The sequence below is a fragment of the Bos grunniens genome, chromosome 19 (genome assembly GCF_055505025.1).
Source record: "Bos grunniens cultivar Pamir isolate PY7600 chromosome 19, Bosgru_T2T1.0, whole genome shotgun sequence".
NCBI classification, from domain to species: domain Eukaryota; kingdom Metazoa; phylum Chordata; class Mammalia; order Artiodactyla; family Bovidae; genus Bos; species Bos grunniens.
Genome location: NC_141183.1, coordinates 9,888,949 through 9,907,313, shown reverse-complemented (window position 1 = coordinate 9,907,313; position 18,365 = coordinate 9,888,949). Strand labels below are relative to the sequence as shown.

Sequence of the window (18,365 nt, the reverse complement as noted above, 5' to 3'; positions counted from 1 at the left end):
TCGCCTCTCCCACCATCGACCCACTGTTTTCTTTCTCTGCACCTACTTGCCCAACCACCTGCCCAAGGTTATCAGGAAGTTTCTAGACGTCAGTTTTGTCTGTTTTCAGTACGTATCTCTAAAAACAAACAATTTTTAAAACCTTTCCAAAATACTTAAATCACAACTTGAGAACATAATTCATGAATGTCATGGACTAGTCGGTGTTCAGACACCTCTAATGGTCTCATAAATGCTTTTTTACAGTTTGTTGCTTTGAATCAGGATCCAAGTAAGATCCATAAGTTGCAGTCGCTCCCTCAAGTCCCATGTTTACAGGTCTCCTCCTTGCCCCCTCCCTCCTTGGCATCGGTGCCTGTTCTGACCTGCAGGCCACATTTGGGGTCTAGACACAACCATTTCATTTATTTTATGTATTTAGGTCAAAACGTGACTTTTTAAAAAGCACTTCTTATGGAAATTTTCAAACACATGCAGAAATGCAGAAATGACATCATAAACTCCATGCATCCATGATCCAGTTTCAACAATCTTCCCTTTTCTTGATCTTCGCAAACAGTTTTCAGTCCATCTGAAGACCCACATATGGGGTAAGCAGATTGTTAGGGATCCTACCAGACACCACTGTTCCCCCACCTCAGCTTTGCTCATTCTGTGAAAGAAAAGCATTGGGGGCAACTGAGGACAGCCTGGCGCTCGGGTCGGAACCCACAACAGACACATGTGGGTTAAGAGTGGAAACACAGAAGCCTCTGTAGGACCCAGTTTAGGATGAGGGTTGGGGGCAGAGGGTGGGAAGGGGGTGGGGGAGCCACCCGGGCTGGTAAAAACCCTTCAGATATTTTCTTTTCCCCCCTAAATTATTCCTGGACATGTTTATCTGATCTAACTTAAACCAAGTGAGCAGAACTTGAATAATTTTTTAAAATAATTTTATTTATTTATTCTTGGCTGTGCCTTCCATTTCTAGGAAGGGCCTTGTAGTGAGTGGTTTGTTTTTAGTGTGTTTGTTTTCAGAACAAAGGCAAATTTCTCTCCTTTATTTATGAATTTTGCAGCAACGATGACAGCAAAATCCTAGTCTCAGTGAGGACACTTGATCACATCAAGATGCCTTGTTGCGAGTTGTAATTTCCAAACTTAAAGGATAAAGTTCAATGATCTGGGAAATTCATCTCTATATTCTGCATCTTCCAAACCAGGACCCTTTTGACAGAGAAAGGGGGTGCTGTGAACAATTAGTGGGGCCAGTAGGTGTCCAGCCTCCTGTCCTGGGAAACTGTGATGCGGGGTCACCCTGTCATTATGGGACATCTTCCAAGCACACAAGGAATACCACCCGCCACCCCATGCTGTATTCCCAGGTGCTAGGGCTCATCCTCAGATGTAGCACTCCCACAACCCTGAGACCCAAAAGGCTTGCCCTGTGGTCTGGGAGAAAGCTTAGCGTACCAGCTAAGGCAGCTGCTAAGGCAGCTCTGGATGCCAGAACAAATGACCCCAGAAACCCAGGGACTAACACAAAGGAGTTTATTTCCTGCCAAGACCAATGGAGATGGTTTGGCAGACTTCCTCCATGGCTGATTTGGAACCTGGACTCCTTCCCGTGGTGTCCCCTACTACCTTCCAGAGCCTCGGAGTCCTCTGTTTTCAGCCAGAAGGAGGAGGGAAGGAGGCACCAGAGATTCTCAGACTCTTTGGCTTGGGGGTGACCCCTACCGCCTCCTCTCGCAGGCCCTGGACAGACTTGAGTCACCTTTCAGCCATTCAACACCATTCAACACACAGCTTCTGCCCATGGCCCCTCTGTCTCTACCCACCTGCTTCCCAAGTAAGCCCAGATGGCACGGAGAAGTCTTGGTGGGCCTACTATATGTTCCCTGGGCAGTGCTGGGGGTAAGGGCCTGCAAGCAAGGTGGTGTCTTGAACACTCTTGAAAAGTTTATGCAATCTAGTCCTGAGGCCAAACAGATACACGCAACGCTTTGAGGAAAGTAGCAGAGCCATGCAAAGGACCACTGTGCTACAGAGAATAACCAGAGCCACCGAGGGGGAAGGAGCAGACCAGACCAGACCCAGCAGCAGGAGCAACACTCAGCTGGATAAGGCCTTGTGAGAGAGTTTGGGAAAGGGAGGTGGGTTTGCAGAGAGGAGGGGGAAGCGTGATGAAAGCCGTGGGGACTGGGGATTGCACGGCTTCTGTAAAGATTCAAGCAGGATTTCAGTATTGGCAGGTGAGGGAAGCGACTCCCAAACACAGGGAAAATACACACCCGTGGCATTCACTCTGGGTGAATTTTCCATTTTATTTATTCATTTGGCGGCATTGGGTCTTCATTGTGGCACGCAGGATCTTTAGTTGTGGCATGCGGGCTCTAGTTCCTCAACCAGGGATCGAACCTGGGCTCCCCCTTCATTGAGAGCCTGGGGCCTTAGCCACGGGACCGCCAGGGAAGTTCCAGGATGAGTTTTCTTAGAGAAGAAGCTTTGCCTGGGAAGGGGAGGAGGAGGCAAGCGTGTGGCCACGGCCAGCACAGGGATTTAAGGCCCATCGGCTACTTTTTGGCCAAACCACCAAACGCCGGCCCAGTCCATTGCAGGATATCTGCATGCAGGCGAAAGAAGGGCTAAAGCAAAACTCTGGGAGCCCTGCCACATGGCTATTCCTTGGTGAGTTCAACCAGACCGGGTTTAGATCTAATTTGGCAGTTTCTAGAAACTGGAAATTGTAAGGGTTGTGTAGGCCCAGCAGGAGCAGCTCATAGGAAACTTAACAATGTCTGATGTAAAAGAAACAATGATTAATTTACAATTAGAAATGTGACGTAGATATTTCCATAAATTAGCATAAATCTTTGGTCATCTATAGGCTGTGAAATGGGGGGGAAGAGGGGTGGGGAGCATCTAGTCCCTTTTACCTCAACCTCCAAGGTAAGGAACCCCCAGGTGACTTCTGGGCAACAATACTGTTAATTTGTTAACCCACCTCTTTTTTAAAGTGAAAGTGAAAGTCGCTCAGTTGTGTCTGACTCTTTGCGACCCCATGGACTATATACAGTCCATGGAATTCTCCAGGCCAGAATACTGGAGTGGGTAGTCTTTCCCTTCTCCAGGGGATCTTCCCAACCCAGGGATCGAACCCAGGTCTCCTGCACTGCAGGCATATTCTTTATCACCTGAGCCACAGTTCAGTTCAGTTCAGTTGCTCAGTCGTGTCCGACTCTTTGAGATCCCAACTGAGCCACAAGGGATGCCCTTTTTTTAAAAAGGTAATTTCTAATTAGATTCATTTCAGTTACAGCTTTATTTTTTTTTAACTGAGAATACTTCGTTCTTTCATCTTCAGTGTTTCTCTGGTTTCCTCCTTCAGGATTTAGAGATTATTCAGTTATCTCATCTCTAGCATTTTATTTGCCATTTAGTTGGATTTCACATTTATCCACTGTACCTTTGTGTACCAGGCCCAGGGGACACACAGATGAGATAAGGTATGGTGGGGAAGGGAAGAGAAATCCAGAAAATTTCCAGCTGAATGTATAAGTGGAATGTTCTGCCAGCCAAACACAGCACCAACCAAATGACAGGGATGGGGGGAAATGGGGGGAATCCAGAAAGAATTCTCGGAGAAGGTGGTGCCGAAGGAGGTGGTGGCAGGCAAGGGAATTTTAGGCCAAGGACCAGCCTGAGCCTGGCGTAGAGATGGCCTGACTGGGGCCTGGTAAGGTTGGGGGTGGAGGGGCGGGGCGGACTAGCTCTACTGAGGGAAATCAACCCTGAATATTCTCTGGAAGGACTGATGCTGTAGCTCTGATACTTTGGCCACCTGATGTTAAGAACCGACTCATTGGAAAGGACCCTGATGCTGGGAAAGAATGAGGGCAGGAGGAGAAGGGAGCGATAGAGGAGGAGATGGTTGGATGGCATCATTGACTCAATGGACATGAGTTTGGGCAAACTCCAGGAGATAGTGAAGGACAGGGAAGCCTGGTGTGCTGCAGCCTGTGGGGTCACAGAGAGTCAGACATGACTTAGTGACTGAACAACACCTGCTGAAGGATCCAAGGCTGGGAGTGGCTGGGGAGGAGGGGGAAAGGCAGGCAGGAGCCAGCCCCTACCCCCATCCCCAGGCTATTAGAGACCATGCTAAGGAGCTTGGTTCTCCTATTAGCAGGGCTGGGGCACAGCAGGCAGTTTCAGGAAAGGATTTCAGACAGGAGTGAAATGGGTTGGGTAGGCCTTTTAAGTACATCATTCTGTTTGGCAGTTTGAGCAATGGACTCAGCTATAATCCAGTAAAGTAGGGGAAAGCAGAGTGGCTTTCCTTGGGCAATTGGATGGAGTGGAGGGAATGGCTTGAGGAAATCTTTGGAAAGTAAAATTAGCAAAATTCATTGAGAATTTACATGGGGTGAGGGAGAGAGGGGAACCCAGGATGCTAGCCAGGCAGGTGGATGTTGGGGTTACAGTCTGCATCAGTCCAAGTCCAACCAGGAACCCCCAAACCACTCTGCACAGCCTTTAAAACAGCAGGGATTAAGGCAGGGACTGGTTACATTCTGATGGAAGAAACTCTGAGAAGCCAAGGGAACAGCAGGAAGCTGTTAGCACCTCGAGGGTGGAGGGGAAGAGACAGGAGGCTGCCCTATCACAGCCCAGGGAGAGGACAGGTGGGAGGCGGCAACCGCAGTGTGCCTCCCCGGATGGAGCCAAAGCCACTGCCAGTATCCGCAGTGCCCCCATGTGGCCAGACTCACTGGGAAAACAGCTGAAAAGGGCAAGGATTTGGTCTGAACTCCAGCACACCAGGCCCAGTGGGCAACAGGGTAGAAAGGCGAGGAAGCTTAGTGGAGCGTGGGGAGCATCCATTTCTGGGCATGATGAGTTTCAAGATGGTCATGGGCCCTTCAGCAGAGGTGTCCAGAAGGAACTCGATAAGGGCAGGAGAGGTCTGCACCTTTGGAATTTACCAGCCTACAGGCAGTAGTTCAGTTGCCATGGTGACAGCAATGGATGTGCTCATAGGGCAAGTATGTTACATAAAAGAAACATTCAAATTATTTTCCCAAATGGTTGCATCATTTTCCAGTCCCTGCAGTTTTACAATCTATCCACTCCACATTCTCTCCAACATGTAGTCTTTTAGTTTCCAGCAGTTCCAGAGAGTGTGGAATGCTAGCTCACTGTGGTTTTAATTTGCATTTCTCTGGTGACCTTTGAGATTGAGCATTTTAGGAAAGACTTGCATATTGGCCATGTGAACGCACCTCTAGATTTCACTCAGAAGGCTTCTAGGAGGGTATTTGAAAGGGGAGTAGGGTGGAAATGTGTGTGGCCAAAGGTTCCTCCCGACTTCCAGGTCTCATATCACATTTTAAAGCAGCATGTGGGCCTTTCAGGCAACAGGTTTGTCATCTCAGAAAAATTTGGGGGTTACCTCTGAGTGCCTGAGCTAAAAGTGTGAACTTGGAGCCTGAGAAACCTGGGTTTAAACCACCACTTGCTTGCTGGGATGCAGCAGGCTCAGTATTTTCATCTGTAAAATGGGCACGGTATCTTTTTGTAGGGTTGCCATGAGGATTAAATCAGATAGTGTGGGTAAGTGGCCAGTTCGGTATCTGGCACATAATATGAACTCAGTTAACAAGAGCAAATGTCATTGGCATTGTTACTAGAATCAAAGATCTGCTGGAGATTATCTATATTTCATAGATGATCACATGGAGGTCTGGGCTAGTTAAGTCTCCAAAGAAACCTGCTAATTAGCACAGAGCTGGGATAAAACTGAGGTCTCCTCATTCTCTAGCTAGTTACTAGCCCTCTGACCACCTGTCTCCAGCTTTTTATCACTCATTTATACCCTGTATCAGGCTTGGATTAGTGAAAACAATCTTTGTCTGAATCATTGTTTTAGGGCACAGAATGGACTCAGTGACAAATTCCAATCTGAATCTCTGTAGTTGAGGATTCTTACAGACAGGGCAGAGCTCAACATCAGGCTCTTGCCAGCTTATGTTTGCTTTTTCAAAAAAACATCACCCCCGCAAGTGATAACTACAGGTAAATTTTGTCCCAATTACACCCATTCTCTTTCCATCGCCAGCCCCACCCCCCTCTGCCTGAAGGACTGGGCGGGAAGGAGCATGACAACTAGCTCAAGGCTTCTAGTTGCTTCACCCGGTATCATCCATCCTGCCTTTCACATTTGTCTCCCAAAGACACAGCAGATTGGGTTGAGTACTCCAGCGCTGCCTTTTGGAAAAAGTCGTTTACTGTGGAGTAACAATATTCCTTTGCTTCTGTTAAGTATTTGGAGGTCAGGCCTAGGATCACACTACCTCCACCTGCCCTGGAGACCAGGATGGGTGGCAACCAAGAGGATTCAGGTGAAAAGGATTTTTTAAAATACGAAAAAGAGAAACGTGTTTGCAAACATTCAACCACAACCTTAACGCAGTTGTCACGGGATGACGGTTCTGAAATGAAGCAAGGGAGCGGGGTCAGGAAATTGATCAGGGCCCGGAACACGGCGAAGGTCAAATGCCATCACTCCCGACCCCTTCATCCCAAGATCTCTCGGTCCGCTCTCGGGCTTTACTGGGCCTGCTACTCTCTTATCGCCCGATCGGTGTCTCGGTCACTAAATGCCCTGAAGGGTGCGACGAAGCGCCCGCCCCACGCCACCGCCGAGACCGCAGGCGAAAATGAGCGGCCCTCGAGACGCAGCCCAAGGAACGCCCCGAGCGCCAGACCCGGAAGCAGTCACTTCACGTGCCCTGCGAGAACTTGCCAGGTACCGGCCTAGAGAGTGGGGCGCCTCCGACTCTGCGTGCTTACGTCATCGCGTAGGCTGTCGGGGCCGCGAGATAGGGGAGGTGACGTATTGGGAGCGTCAAGCGGCTGTGGGCGGACCCAGGGGGCTAGGGCGGAAGATAGCACCGCCTCTTAAAGCCGCCGGGGGCCTCTCGGGGTTCCGCCGCGCGGGCCTCACGCCGCGTCTGCTTTAAGAGTCGCCGTGACACGTGTGTGAGGCGCCGGAGACCCGGATGGTGCGTGTGCGGGGCCCGTGCCGAGTAGACGCCAACGCCGCTGGCCTGTAGCCGGGCCGGCTGAGGGCCGGGTAAGCTGGGACCAGGTTGGGGCGGCGCGCAGTCTGGCTGTGGGACTTCCCCCGGGAGTTTGCCGCCCGACGCGGGGCGCACCCGTGGACACTTGTGGGGAGACATGGGTGTTTGCGCGGGGCTTGGAGGTCCACGGGTCCTCAGAGCTGCGCAGTCCGCGAGGGGCTCCGGGGTCCACGGGGAGGCCCTGGGGCGTGCGTACGCCAGGGGCTCTGGGGCCCATGGAGCGGACCCTAAATGCCTGTCCACGAGGGGTTCTGGGGAGGCCCTAGGGCTGCGCAGTCCCCGAGGGCTCGGGAGTCCACGGGGAGGCCCAGGAAGTGTGCCCTCCGTCCGGGCTGCCCCAGGTCTGCTCTCTGCTCTTTCCTGCACTTCCAGAGCGACCCACGGTGCAGGGGAGAGCTGGCCCGGTCAGGAGCCCAGGCAGGCCAGGAGGCAGCAGCCTGTGACGGTGTCGGGCAGGTCGTTACGGACAGAAACATCATTTATCCAGGGTTCAGATTTTCTCTGGAGTGGCTTAAGTTAGAATCAGAGGGAGGGCATTCGATTTGGCAGCAGGGCTGATGTCTTATTCCTTTATCTTATTTGTAAGAAATGTGGGAAGGTTCACTCCTGGAGAGAATAATGTTCCTCATGGTTATGGTGAAGGGGTGGGTTCAAGATGGTGAGTTTTTAAAATACCCATTTCTTTGGTCTGGTAGTATTGGGTCTCCCCTGGGGTTCCCGGAGCTAGAGCAGCCTCCTAAAATAAAGATGGAAGAGAGGAAAAACATCCTGATCCTGCCTCAGTCCACCGTCTGTAAGGGAGGTGGAGAATCAGGTCTCCGGGGAGACGGACATTCAGTTTGCTCTTTCCTGGCTGGGGCCCGGAGCTGGCTTTGCTGCAGAGGCCTCAGGGAGGCCCCAGCCTCTGGGACTCCTCCCCGCCAGCACGTGGTTGACCCTGTGAGTCTTGAGCGCATTTTATGCTGGAAAAGTGCATTTACAGGGAGGAGGGAGAGAAAATGTGTTTGAATGGCGATGGAGAAAGCTCTGTTTGAGTAGAAGTAGAAATGTGCACGGAAAAGTACGAGCCTAAGTATGAGCCGTTCCTGGACAGTGGGAAACGTGGGCTGGAAAGAGCATCCTGCAGAGTTTTGAAGAGTGTGTTACCAGGTGTGTACATCAGAGGCCTTTTGATGGTGTATTACAAGAGCATTTTTCTCAAGGTGGCTGCACCTTGGAGAGAAATCATTTGTAGGTTGTTGCTTAATGTTTCGGGTGGGATTGGTGATGTAGAGGTTGCACCTTTCTGTCAAAACTGGAAAAATTCGATTTGTTCAAAGTCTCTTGACTACACATTGAGGAGTGGGCTCTGTAGGATAGGCGTTCTCTGAGTTGTTTATCTCAAATGAAATGTTAAATCTCCCAAGTTCTGCTTATCCTCTAGCTTCAGGAGTTTCCCGAACCCATGTCTCTGCTCATGACAGTCCTCAGCGATACAGGATGTTGACAAGAAGAGGGACATTGTAGGATGTTTTCATGAGAAAAATCTTTACACATTGACTTCATTCTGAGATCGTGTTCATTGTGTCTTTTTTTTTGAGTTAATATGCTTTTATTTATGGACATCAGACATGGTGTAGTACCTAAAACTTGCTGTGAAGTAATGGGGACAGGAGAGGAATTGCCTGATCCCACCCAGTAATTATTGAAGCTGAATAAGGGGATCATGGCGGTTCCCTGTGCTGTTCTCTCTACATTGTATATGAATGTTTTCACAGTAAAAAGTTTTTAAGTACCTTAATTTTCTGTAATCATAGTGATTGTGGTTGGTAATTCAGGAAAAAACCCACAGACTTAGCTAGAGTGAAAATTTGGCAACTGTCATTGCACGTTCGCTTTTCTTTCTTTTTTTTTGAAATCTTACTGGCTCATGAAAACTGAAAGTTGGAGATGATTATCTATTATCTCCTACTCTTTGCAAATGCAGTGAAGATTGGAGTTGACTAGTGAGTGTGGGGGAGATATTTGTTCATTGGGCTTGTCGCTGGCATGAAGGTTAGGGTCTCTAGTGGAGGGCAGGGTTTTCATATTGTATCCATCAAAATCGTTTGCAGCTAGTTAGCTCAGCTGTCCTCCGCTCTTCCTGTGTCTCGCACTATCCGTATTCCTTCTGCCTTAATGCTGACCGTTACTGGAAGATGGTTGGCCTTCCTGCTTGACATCCACGGAGGAGGGCTGGTGAGATGTTGGGAAGAGAGGTGGCTTCATCTGGTGCGCTTTCATCCCACAGATTCTGACACCCCTTCCGGACAACACGCTTGCAGCTCTGATGATTTAACGGGCCCAAAGCTGGGAAGCACGTGATTTTGAGGGCCCAGCACCCTGCCTACCTAGTCCGGCCAAGCACCTGACCCCACGCTGCAGGAACAGCACTCCAGAGTTCAGACACCCCAGGTAAGCCCGCTAGTGATCCAGCAGCCATTGTTCAGTTTGGTGGGCTCTCTTAGATAGTTCTCCTTAGGAAAGCTTCTTTTATTTTTTTTCATGTCAAAGAACTTGTGCTTGCTTGCTTTTTTTTTTAAATAATGTTTTTACGTTTCTGTTCTCTATAGAAATTTTTATAGAAAAAGAAATTTGATCCATATACAGAATTAGGTGCCCCATAACTTAAATCTGGGTGATTTCATCAGAGGTTTTGGAGGGAGTCTTTTCACTCCAGCAGAATTTTGGGTCCACCTGATCAGTTGGGTCTCCTGGGTCTGGCCACAGACCACATACCCAAGGAAGTCATCTTTTTTTCTGATGGGAGTGAGTTATATAAGGAACCTCTTATCTAATTGTGACTCAAATAGTCCTTGAGCTTTGGCCAGATGGTTGAGAGGTAGTGGATGGGAAGGAAAAGTGGTAGGTCCACGTGTAGCGGTCAGGGGTGTTGGGGGTTTCTGGTTTGTTACACTGCGGTTCCTCAGCTGGTACTCAGCTCTTACCCAGTGTGTGTCTCCCCATTAACCTCACAGGCACCTTTAATGCTGTTCTTATTCCTATTTTATAAAGAATAGGCTCTGGCAGTTACAGTGATTTTTTTCCCTGGAGTCTATAGCTAATCCAAGATGGAATAACACAGGCATTCCAGAGTCCAGGCTGCCGCCACGCCCCTGCCTGCTCCACCGCCTCAAGCTTCCGCATCTTGGGTATACTTTTCTGGTCCTGTTACTATCATTTGTCTCCTCTCTCACTTTTAAAAAAGATAGCCTGCACAAGTGCTATCCGATAACGCAAGCAACAGGTATCATCGGGTTTTACATTGGCCACGTTAGAAAATGAAGCAGGTGGAATGTATTTTATTTAACCCAGTATACGTAAAATATGATCATTTCAGGGCTTCCCTGGTGGTCTGGTGGTTAAGAATCAGCCCGCCAGTGCGGGGGACATGGGTTCGATCTCTGGTCTGGGAAGATCCCCAGTGCTACAGAGCAGCTAGGCCGGTGTGCCACAACTGTGGAGCCAGCGCTCTAGCGCCCACGAGCCACAACTACTGAAACCCGAGCGCCTAGAGCCTGTGCTCTGCAGCAGGAGAAGCCGGTGCAGTGCGAAGCCCGTGCCTCGCAACTAGAGCGTAGCTCCTGCTCGCCACAACTAGAGGAAGTCCGGGGACGACAAAGAAGACGCGGAGCAGCCGTAGATAAACGAATAAAATAAAAAGTACACTTTGGCTTATAACCAGTCTTAAAATTACTGAGACGTTTTACTTTGCAGACTTCGAAGTCCACGTGTTTTACACTTGCAGCGCATCCCAGTTTGGACCAGCCTCCTCTCTTGTGTTTGGTGGCCCCTTAAGGCTCATGGTCTTCTTGGTTTTGAAGACTGTGGGTCTGAACACACACACTCACTCTTATCTCACTCACCTTGGGAATTCCTTTATTACGTGGATTTGTGTGTGTGACCAGAGTGTCTTGCAAGGTTAGCATTTCCCTGGTTTTGAGCAGATGTTAGCCCACGTGGCCGCCCTTTGAGGGAGATTACACCAGGCGTGATGTCCAGAGTCACTCGATGGTATTTCCTTCTGTTTATTTAAATTTTGTGTATGTATTTTACTTTTCGTTGCTGCATGCAGTTCTCTCTAGTCACACAAGCGGGGACTGCTCTCTAGTTGCAGCGTGGGCTTCTCATTGCAGTGGCTTCTCTTGTTGCGGAGCACAGGCTCTAGGCTTACGGCCTTCGGTTGTTGCAGTGCGTGGGCTTAGTGTTAGGTTGGTACAGAAGTAATTGCAGTTTCGGACCGTGAATTTTAAATCATTATAACTAGGCTTAACCACGTCTTTATTAATCAAAATAGGAACCCTTACGATCAACACATTTTTGCTGATGAGAGGTAAGTTTGTTTATTCCTGTAGCATAAAAAATCCTTGCTTCCAGATTCAGCGAACTCTTGGAAAGCAGTTTCTGCCTCCTGCTGGTTGCGAAAACGTCTTCCCTGCAAAAAGTCGTCATGATGCTTGAAGAAGTGGTAGTCAGTTGGCGAGAGGTCAGGTGAATGTGGTGGATGAGGCAAAACTTTGTAGCCCAGTTCGTTCAACTCTTGAAGCGTTGGTTGTGCGACATGTGGTCGGGCATTGTCATGGAGAAGAATTGGGCCCTTTCTGTTATACCAGTGATGGCTGCAGGCATTGCTGTTTTTGGTGCATCTCATCGACTTGCTGAGCATACTTGTCAGATGTAATGGTTTCACTGGGATTCAGAAAGCTGTGGTGGATCAGACCCAGCAACAGACCACCAGTGACCATGACCTCTTTTTGGTGCAAGTTTGAATTTGGCAAGTGCTTTGAAGCTTTTTCTTGGTCCAACCACTGAGCTGATGGTTGCTGGTTGTCATAGAAAATCCACTTTTCGTTGCACTTCGCAATCCAATCAAGAAATGGTTTGTTGTGTAGAATAAGAGAAGATGACACTTCAAAATGACATTTTTTTTCCAGTCAGCTCATGAGGCACCCACCGTCTGAGCCTTTTTCACCTTTCCAGTTTGCTTCAGATGCTGAAACGTTGAGCTCTTAGGCAGCTTCTTGTGTAGTTGTGAGAGGAGCAGCTTTGTTGATGGCTCTTAATTGGTCATCGTCACCTTCCACCGGCCGGCCACTGCGCTCCTTATCATCCTGGCTCTTGTCTCCTTTGCAAAGCTTCTTGAACCACCACTGCGCTGTACATCCGTTAGCAGTTGAGCCAAATGCATTGTTGATGTTGCAAATTGTCCCCACTGCTTTATGACCCACTTTGAATGTGAATAAAAAAAGGCTCGATTTTGCTTTTTGTCTAACATTTCTATAGTCTAAATGTAAAATAGCAAATAATTTAGTTCATTAGCAAAAAAAAAAACAAAGCAAGAAATATGCATTAAAATGATGTATAGCATAATCACATTTATGTAAGAGTGTATTTCCAGTATCAAACAGCAAAGTGCAACAATGCAAAACCGCGATTACTTTTGCACCAAGCTAATAGTTGCGTCACACAGGCTCAGTGGTTTTGGCATAGGGGCTTAGTTGCCCCGAGGACTGTGAGATCTTCCTGGACCAGGGATCAAAGCCGTGTCCCCTGCATTGGCAGGCAGATTCATCACTGGCCCACCAGGGAAGTGCCTACTCCATGCTACTTCTTGAAGAGATGACATGAAGAGGGTAGTCTGACCTCAGGGAGGTCTGTCTATTTAGCGCTGTTGGCGGAGGCACTGTGTCTGTTTTGAGAAGAGAGGGGTGGATGCTGCTGTGTCTGAGCGGTCTTGTGTCTTCCGCTCGCTCTGTAGGATCGGCGGCTGATCCAGAGCTGCTTTCATGGTGGGACCCATCCCTAAGGCTCAGGAGGGGGTTGTCAGAGAAGGGACCCATCCCTAAGGCCCAGGAGGGGTTGTCAGAGGAGGGATGCTCTGCTCCGGGGGCCTGCTTACCCGCTGCTCTGTGTTCTCGTCCCCCAGTGATGCGCCATGCCCATCGTGGACAAGCTGAAGGAAGCCCTCAAGCCTGGCCGCAGGGATTCGGCTGACGATGGGGATCTGGGGAAGCTTTTGGCCGCCTCTGCCAAGAAGGTCCTTCTGCAGAAGCTGGAGTTTGAGCCGGCCAGCAAGAGTTTCTCCTACCAGCTGGAGTCACTGAAAAGCAAATACGTGCTGCTGAACCCCAGGACAGAGGGAGCCGGGTGCCACCGGAGCGGAGATGAACCACCGGCCCGGAGACAGGGTACAGACGCAGAGGGTGGTGCCGAGAGGGCCCAGCCGTGTGCTGACAGGCAGAGGGACGAAACACTGACCAGTAGTGGGAACAGAACCAACAGTGTGGTCAGCTGTGAGGGTCGGGCGTGGGGCCAGTAGGTTTTAGCTGCAGGAGTAACAGAACAGGGTTGGTGAGAGCGAGCTCTGTCTCGAGAGGTTCAGGAACAGGGCTTGGAAACTAGAAGGCGACGTGGGTGGGGTCAGCGCCAGGGCGTGCTGACTCCAGCTGTCCGCGAAAGCTCATGCACAGAGGGGCTCTGGGGCTCCAGGCCAAGGCCGTCGAGGAGAGCTGTGGGGTCACAAGCTTCCTCCTGGGCTCTGGAGTGGGGACCCAGGTACCCCCAGATGCCGCCTCCTGAGCTTGCGCCTGTGGACTGTGTTGGGGCTCGGACATCAGGCTCTCCTCTATCCTGTCCCCCCACTCCAGGCAGCGAGCACGCCTACGAGAGCTGCAGCGACGGGGTCCCCGCGCCCCAGAAGGTGCTCTTCCCGGTGGAGCGGCTGTCACTGCGCTGGGGGCGTGTGTACCGCGTGGGCGCTGGCCTGCACAACCTCGGCAACACCTGCTTCCTCAACTCCACCGTGCAGTGCTTGACCTACACGCCGCCCCTGGCCAACTACCTGCTCTCCAAGGAGCACACGCGGGGCTGTGAGTGAGCACGGGGCTGGGGGGGCTGTTGCACATACGCGGCTCTGAGCGTGCCCTTGCCGCGGGGCCGCTGTGGGTGCTCAGGACCAGACTTTCCCTTATTTGGACAAACCCGTGTTCTCCTGGTGCTGCCATTCTTAGCCTGGGTCAGATTTAGGAGTCAGGTTCATGCTACGTAGTGACTGATAAGTTGTAAATTTGAGGTGTGCCGGCCACAGGATGGGCAGTGGAAGAGAATCCAGGTAGAGTAACAGTCTCTAAACTGATCTGAAAGTAATCACCTAGACAGCAGAAAGGGCTTTTGGAAAACACCTCCAAAATACGTACGTTCAGTTATCGCATCCATTATAGTAGCACCATTTTTCGTGCATCATAAAATGTTCTCCAAAGTGGAAATTGAATATCAGTAAACTAAAGATGAAAGAAAGGATAACTTCGCCGAACAGAACAGAAAGTCTGACTAACCTTTCAACCGTTAACAAAATTAAATCAGTGGTTAACTTTTTTCCCCATGAAGAAAACACCAGGCTGAGACAGTTAGTGAATGAGTTTTACTGAAACTTTTAAGAAACAGATCATTTCAATGCTTCACAACCTCTTCCAGAGTAAAAGAAAAAGAGAGAAACTTCCTAGCTCATTCAGTGGGGTTCTCTTGATTTGGGTAACAAAATTAAACCAGCACAATACGAGAAAAATTAAAGTTCCATCTCATTCGTGAATAGATATGTAAAAATTCTAGGTAAAGTACCAGCAAATTCAGGAGTCTTGTAACCACTGTGAGCAGCTTGTGTTCATGCTAGAAACGTGGGGATGTTCTGATGTCAGGCAGTCTCCACGTGTGACTGTGGAGCGAGCGGAGCACAGCAGCTGCGGGAGCACCCCGAGGCCGGCCGGCCTGGCTTACGTCCTGGCTCTGCCACCCAGTGGCTGTGTCCTTGGAAGTCACCTGACTGGTCCCCCATCTGCAAACTAATAATAATATCGCCTTCGTAGTGTTTTTATAAAACTTCAGTGAATCACATACAGTGCTTAGAATAGCCCTTGGCACACAGTAAGTTCTACATGAAAGTGTTAGTGTCTCACTCGTGTCCAACTCTCTGCGACCTCATGGACTGTAACCTGCCAGGCTCCTCTGTCCACGGGATTCTCCAAGCAAGAATACTAGAGCAGATAGCCCATTTCCTTTTCCAGGGGACCTTTCCAACCCAGGGATCGAACCCCAGTCTTCCGCGTTGCAGGCAGATTCTTTAACGTCTGAGCCGCCAGGGAAGCCTCAGGTTCTATGTACGTGACTGTTAGTTTTGCTACCTTAGTTGCTGTCACTTAATAGATTAAGAGAGAAAGGGCACTTGGAAATAGATGTCCCCCCAAAAAAATTATGATTAAAAGAAAACTCAGCACAGTAGCAACAGAAAGAATTTTTACTAATGTTTATAAAAGGTGTCTTGCAAAAACTACAAAACATTCCAATTAGGAAAATACCAGAAGTACATTTTTAAAGTAAGGAGAGAAGCAAGGAGGGCTGCTCTGCGCGCTTGTGTTTGATGTTTGATGTGCTGGTCCCGGCCAGAGCAGTGACGCAGGAGACAGGAGGGAGTGACGCTCTCCTTGGTTGAAAATGATGTTCCTGCAGCAGAAGTCATAGACAGATTGGAAATTGGGGGGAATTCCTCGTCAGTCCAGTGGTTAGGATTCTGAGCTTTCAGTGCCAAGGGCCCAGGTTTGATCCCTGGTCGGATCTGTTTGGGAAGGACATGCACTATATTTGAGGTTACAGTATCTTGAAGAACTAGGGATGTGCTTGCCTTTGGACCCAGAAGTGTATCTTGTAGGTGTGTACCTTAGAGAAACCCTCAGGCATACAGGAGGTGGGTACGGGACCATTCACCCCAGCGTTGTGACTGTAGGAAGAGGGAGGGGTTGACGTGAGTGAGTAGGGGACTGTGTGGGTGGACTGCGGTCTGGAGGGAGGGCTAAAAGGCAGCTTGGTACAGTTCATAGAAAGCGAGCTTAAACGTGCAGCTGCAGTGCACTGGTGAGTGCCACGTGTGGAGTAGGGTGAATCCATGACTGGGAACAGCGCTGACCTGTCAGCAGTCCCTGCTGCCAGAGGTCAAGGGACAGACGGAGGACGTGGGGCGCGGGGGTGTGAGAGGCTGAGAGGGGAGTTCAGCTGTCACACCTGCGCTTGCCTTACAAATCACCTAAAATGGGGTGTCGTCTTTGCTCTTCTCTTTGTATTTAAGATAGTTCATAATTAGAAGCATAGCTAGGATCTGCCTGCCAGTGCAGGAGACGGAAGAGACGCAGGTTCACTCCCTGAGCCAGGAAGAGCCTCTGGAAGAAGAAATGGCCACCCACTTCAGTATTCTTGACTGGGAAATCCCGTGGACGGAGGAGTGGGCTACGTACAGTCCAGGGGGTCACAAAGAGTCAGACACGACTGAGCACACACACGCACAGAAGTATAGCACTGTCTAGCCTAATGCCTGGGGGAACAAATAGTTTATCCCAGCAGGGGGCTGGCCCAGCCTAGGGGGCACCATCTGGTCAGCAACAACTGGTCCCGCCTCCATGTAGGTGTCCCCTGGGGCAGCAGAGCCGCAGAGTCGGGCAGGTAGACTGGGAGGGAGCAGGTGCCTGGGGTCTCCCCGGAGCTGGCTGAGCCCAGATGTCTCCTGGGGGCAGCAGAGCAGAGGTTCCACGGTGAAGAGCGAGTGAAGGGGGTGTCTGTCGGGAAGCCCGAAATGTTCTCTGTCATTGACCATGTGATGCGATTTGCAGGTCAGAGGACACGTTCTAAACCGAGCTTGGCAGCTCACACTCTGTGGGCTGGGTCTCACGGAGAGATGGGTTCCCAGGTGCCACCAGCCTTGCAGGGCTTGGGCGGGCTGGGGGGCTCTGCTTTCTGCCAGCCAGGAGGCTGTGTCGTCAGCTCTCCTGGGAACTCCCAGGGCCCTACCGTGACCGCGTGTCCACGCCCGCAGGTCACCAGGGCAGCTTCTGCATGCTGTGCGTCATGCAGAACCACATCATCCAGGCCTTCGCCAACAGTGGCAACGCCATCAAGCCCGTGTCCTTCATCCGGGACCTGCGAAGTAAGAGCGGCTTCCTCCTGGGGAGGGCGGCATTGCCAGGGGTGCTGGCGGAGGGCAGGAGGCGGGAGTGGGCTCGAGCCTGGAGGCCTCGTGCACAGAGTGGAGCAGACTAAAGCCGGCCCTGGGGTTGGATGGACATGGGGCAGTCCATGTCAGCCAGTGGCGACCCCCACCCCGGCCCCTTCCCCCAGGATCCTGCGGGTTGGCCAGGCCAGGGGCTGTGTGTTTCGGGCGGGGAGCTAGGTGAGGAAGTGCTGCGAGACCTTTTCTCAGCATCTGAGGAGCCAGGGTCCATGTGTTGTGAAAGTCAGGCTTCTGTTTTGCTTGGCAGAGGTGGGTCCTTAGTTTTGTTGCTGTTGTTTTATTTCACGTATTTATGTATTTATTGGGCTGCACTGGGTCTTCGTTGCCGCTCGCAGGTTTTCTCAAGTTGTGGCAAGTGGGAGCTACTCTCTGGTTGTGGCATGTGGGCTTCTCCTTGGAGTGGCTTCTCGTTGCTGAGCCGGGCTCTGGGGCGCACGCGCCGCCGTAGCTGGGACCTGCAGGCTCTGCGGCGTGTGGGCTTCTCCTTGGAGTGGCTTCTCGTTGCTGAGCCAGGCTCTGGGGCACACGCGCCGCTGTGGTTGGGGCCTGCAGGCTCTGCACTCGGGCTCGGTTGCTGCGGTGCATGGGCTTAGTTGCCCATGGTACGTGGGGTCTTTCTGGACCAGGGATTGAACCTGTGTCCCCTGTGTTGGCAGATTTCTAACCACTGGACCACCAGGGAGGCCCACCCATTGGCTTTTTGAAGCCTGTGTGTGTTGTATTGGGCCGACATGGTGGTGATCTGCCATGGTCTGTATTGGCTCCTGAAAAGCCAGCTTAATTAATTAGCGGAGCTCATATCCTTACTGCTTGGTGTCCATTTGTGCTTTCTGTTACCTGTAGAGGGTCTCACTGGGAAGATAACTGCCATCAGGGAGGTGCCTGGGACGTAGGGCATCACGCAGGGCTCCATTTCCTCACTTGGGTTTAGTCCTGGGTCCGCTAAGAGATGGCCACAAGACCAGCGGGAATGGGACATGCGAAGAGAAGGCGGGGGCTCTTCTCAGCTGGCCTGACGCGTCTTCCTTCCCTCCTTAGAGATCGCCCGGCACTTCCGCTTTGGGAACCAGGAGGATGCACATGAGTTTCTGCGGTATACCATCGACGCCATGCAGAAGGCCTGCCTGAGCGGCTGTGCCAAGTACGTGCTGCCCTCCCCCCATGCTGCCTCT

At 50.8% G+C, this 18,365-nt stretch overlaps 1 protein-coding gene across 3 annotated transcripts in view; it reads left to right on the top strand.

The window, feature by feature from the left end:
- Positions 1–7,030: 7,030 nt before the first annotated feature.
- USP36 (ubiquitin specific peptidase 36) overlaps positions 7,031–18,365 on the top strand; it is a 32,414-nt gene continuing 21,079 nt past the window's right edge. Inside the window, exons 1-7 of one of the 3 annotated variants that reach the window (XM_086356433.1) lie at positions 7,031–7,117; positions 9,394–9,557; positions 10,204–10,294; positions 13,069–13,330; positions 13,790–14,011; positions 16,999–17,109; positions 18,232–18,334. In XM_086356433.1, the coding sequence (XP_086212559.1) occupies positions 13,078–13,330; positions 13,790–14,011; positions 16,999–17,109; positions 18,232–18,334 (689 nt within the window). In that variant the 5' untranslated portion in view covers positions 7,031–7,117; positions 9,394–9,557; positions 10,204–10,294; positions 13,069–13,077. Of the gene's footprint in view, positions 7,118–9,393; positions 9,558–10,196; positions 10,295–13,068; positions 13,331–13,789; positions 14,012–16,998; positions 17,110–18,231; positions 18,335–18,365 lie in introns of all 3 variants that reach the window. The other 2 variants (XM_086356434.1, XM_086356432.1) reach the window with 2 other exon arrangements.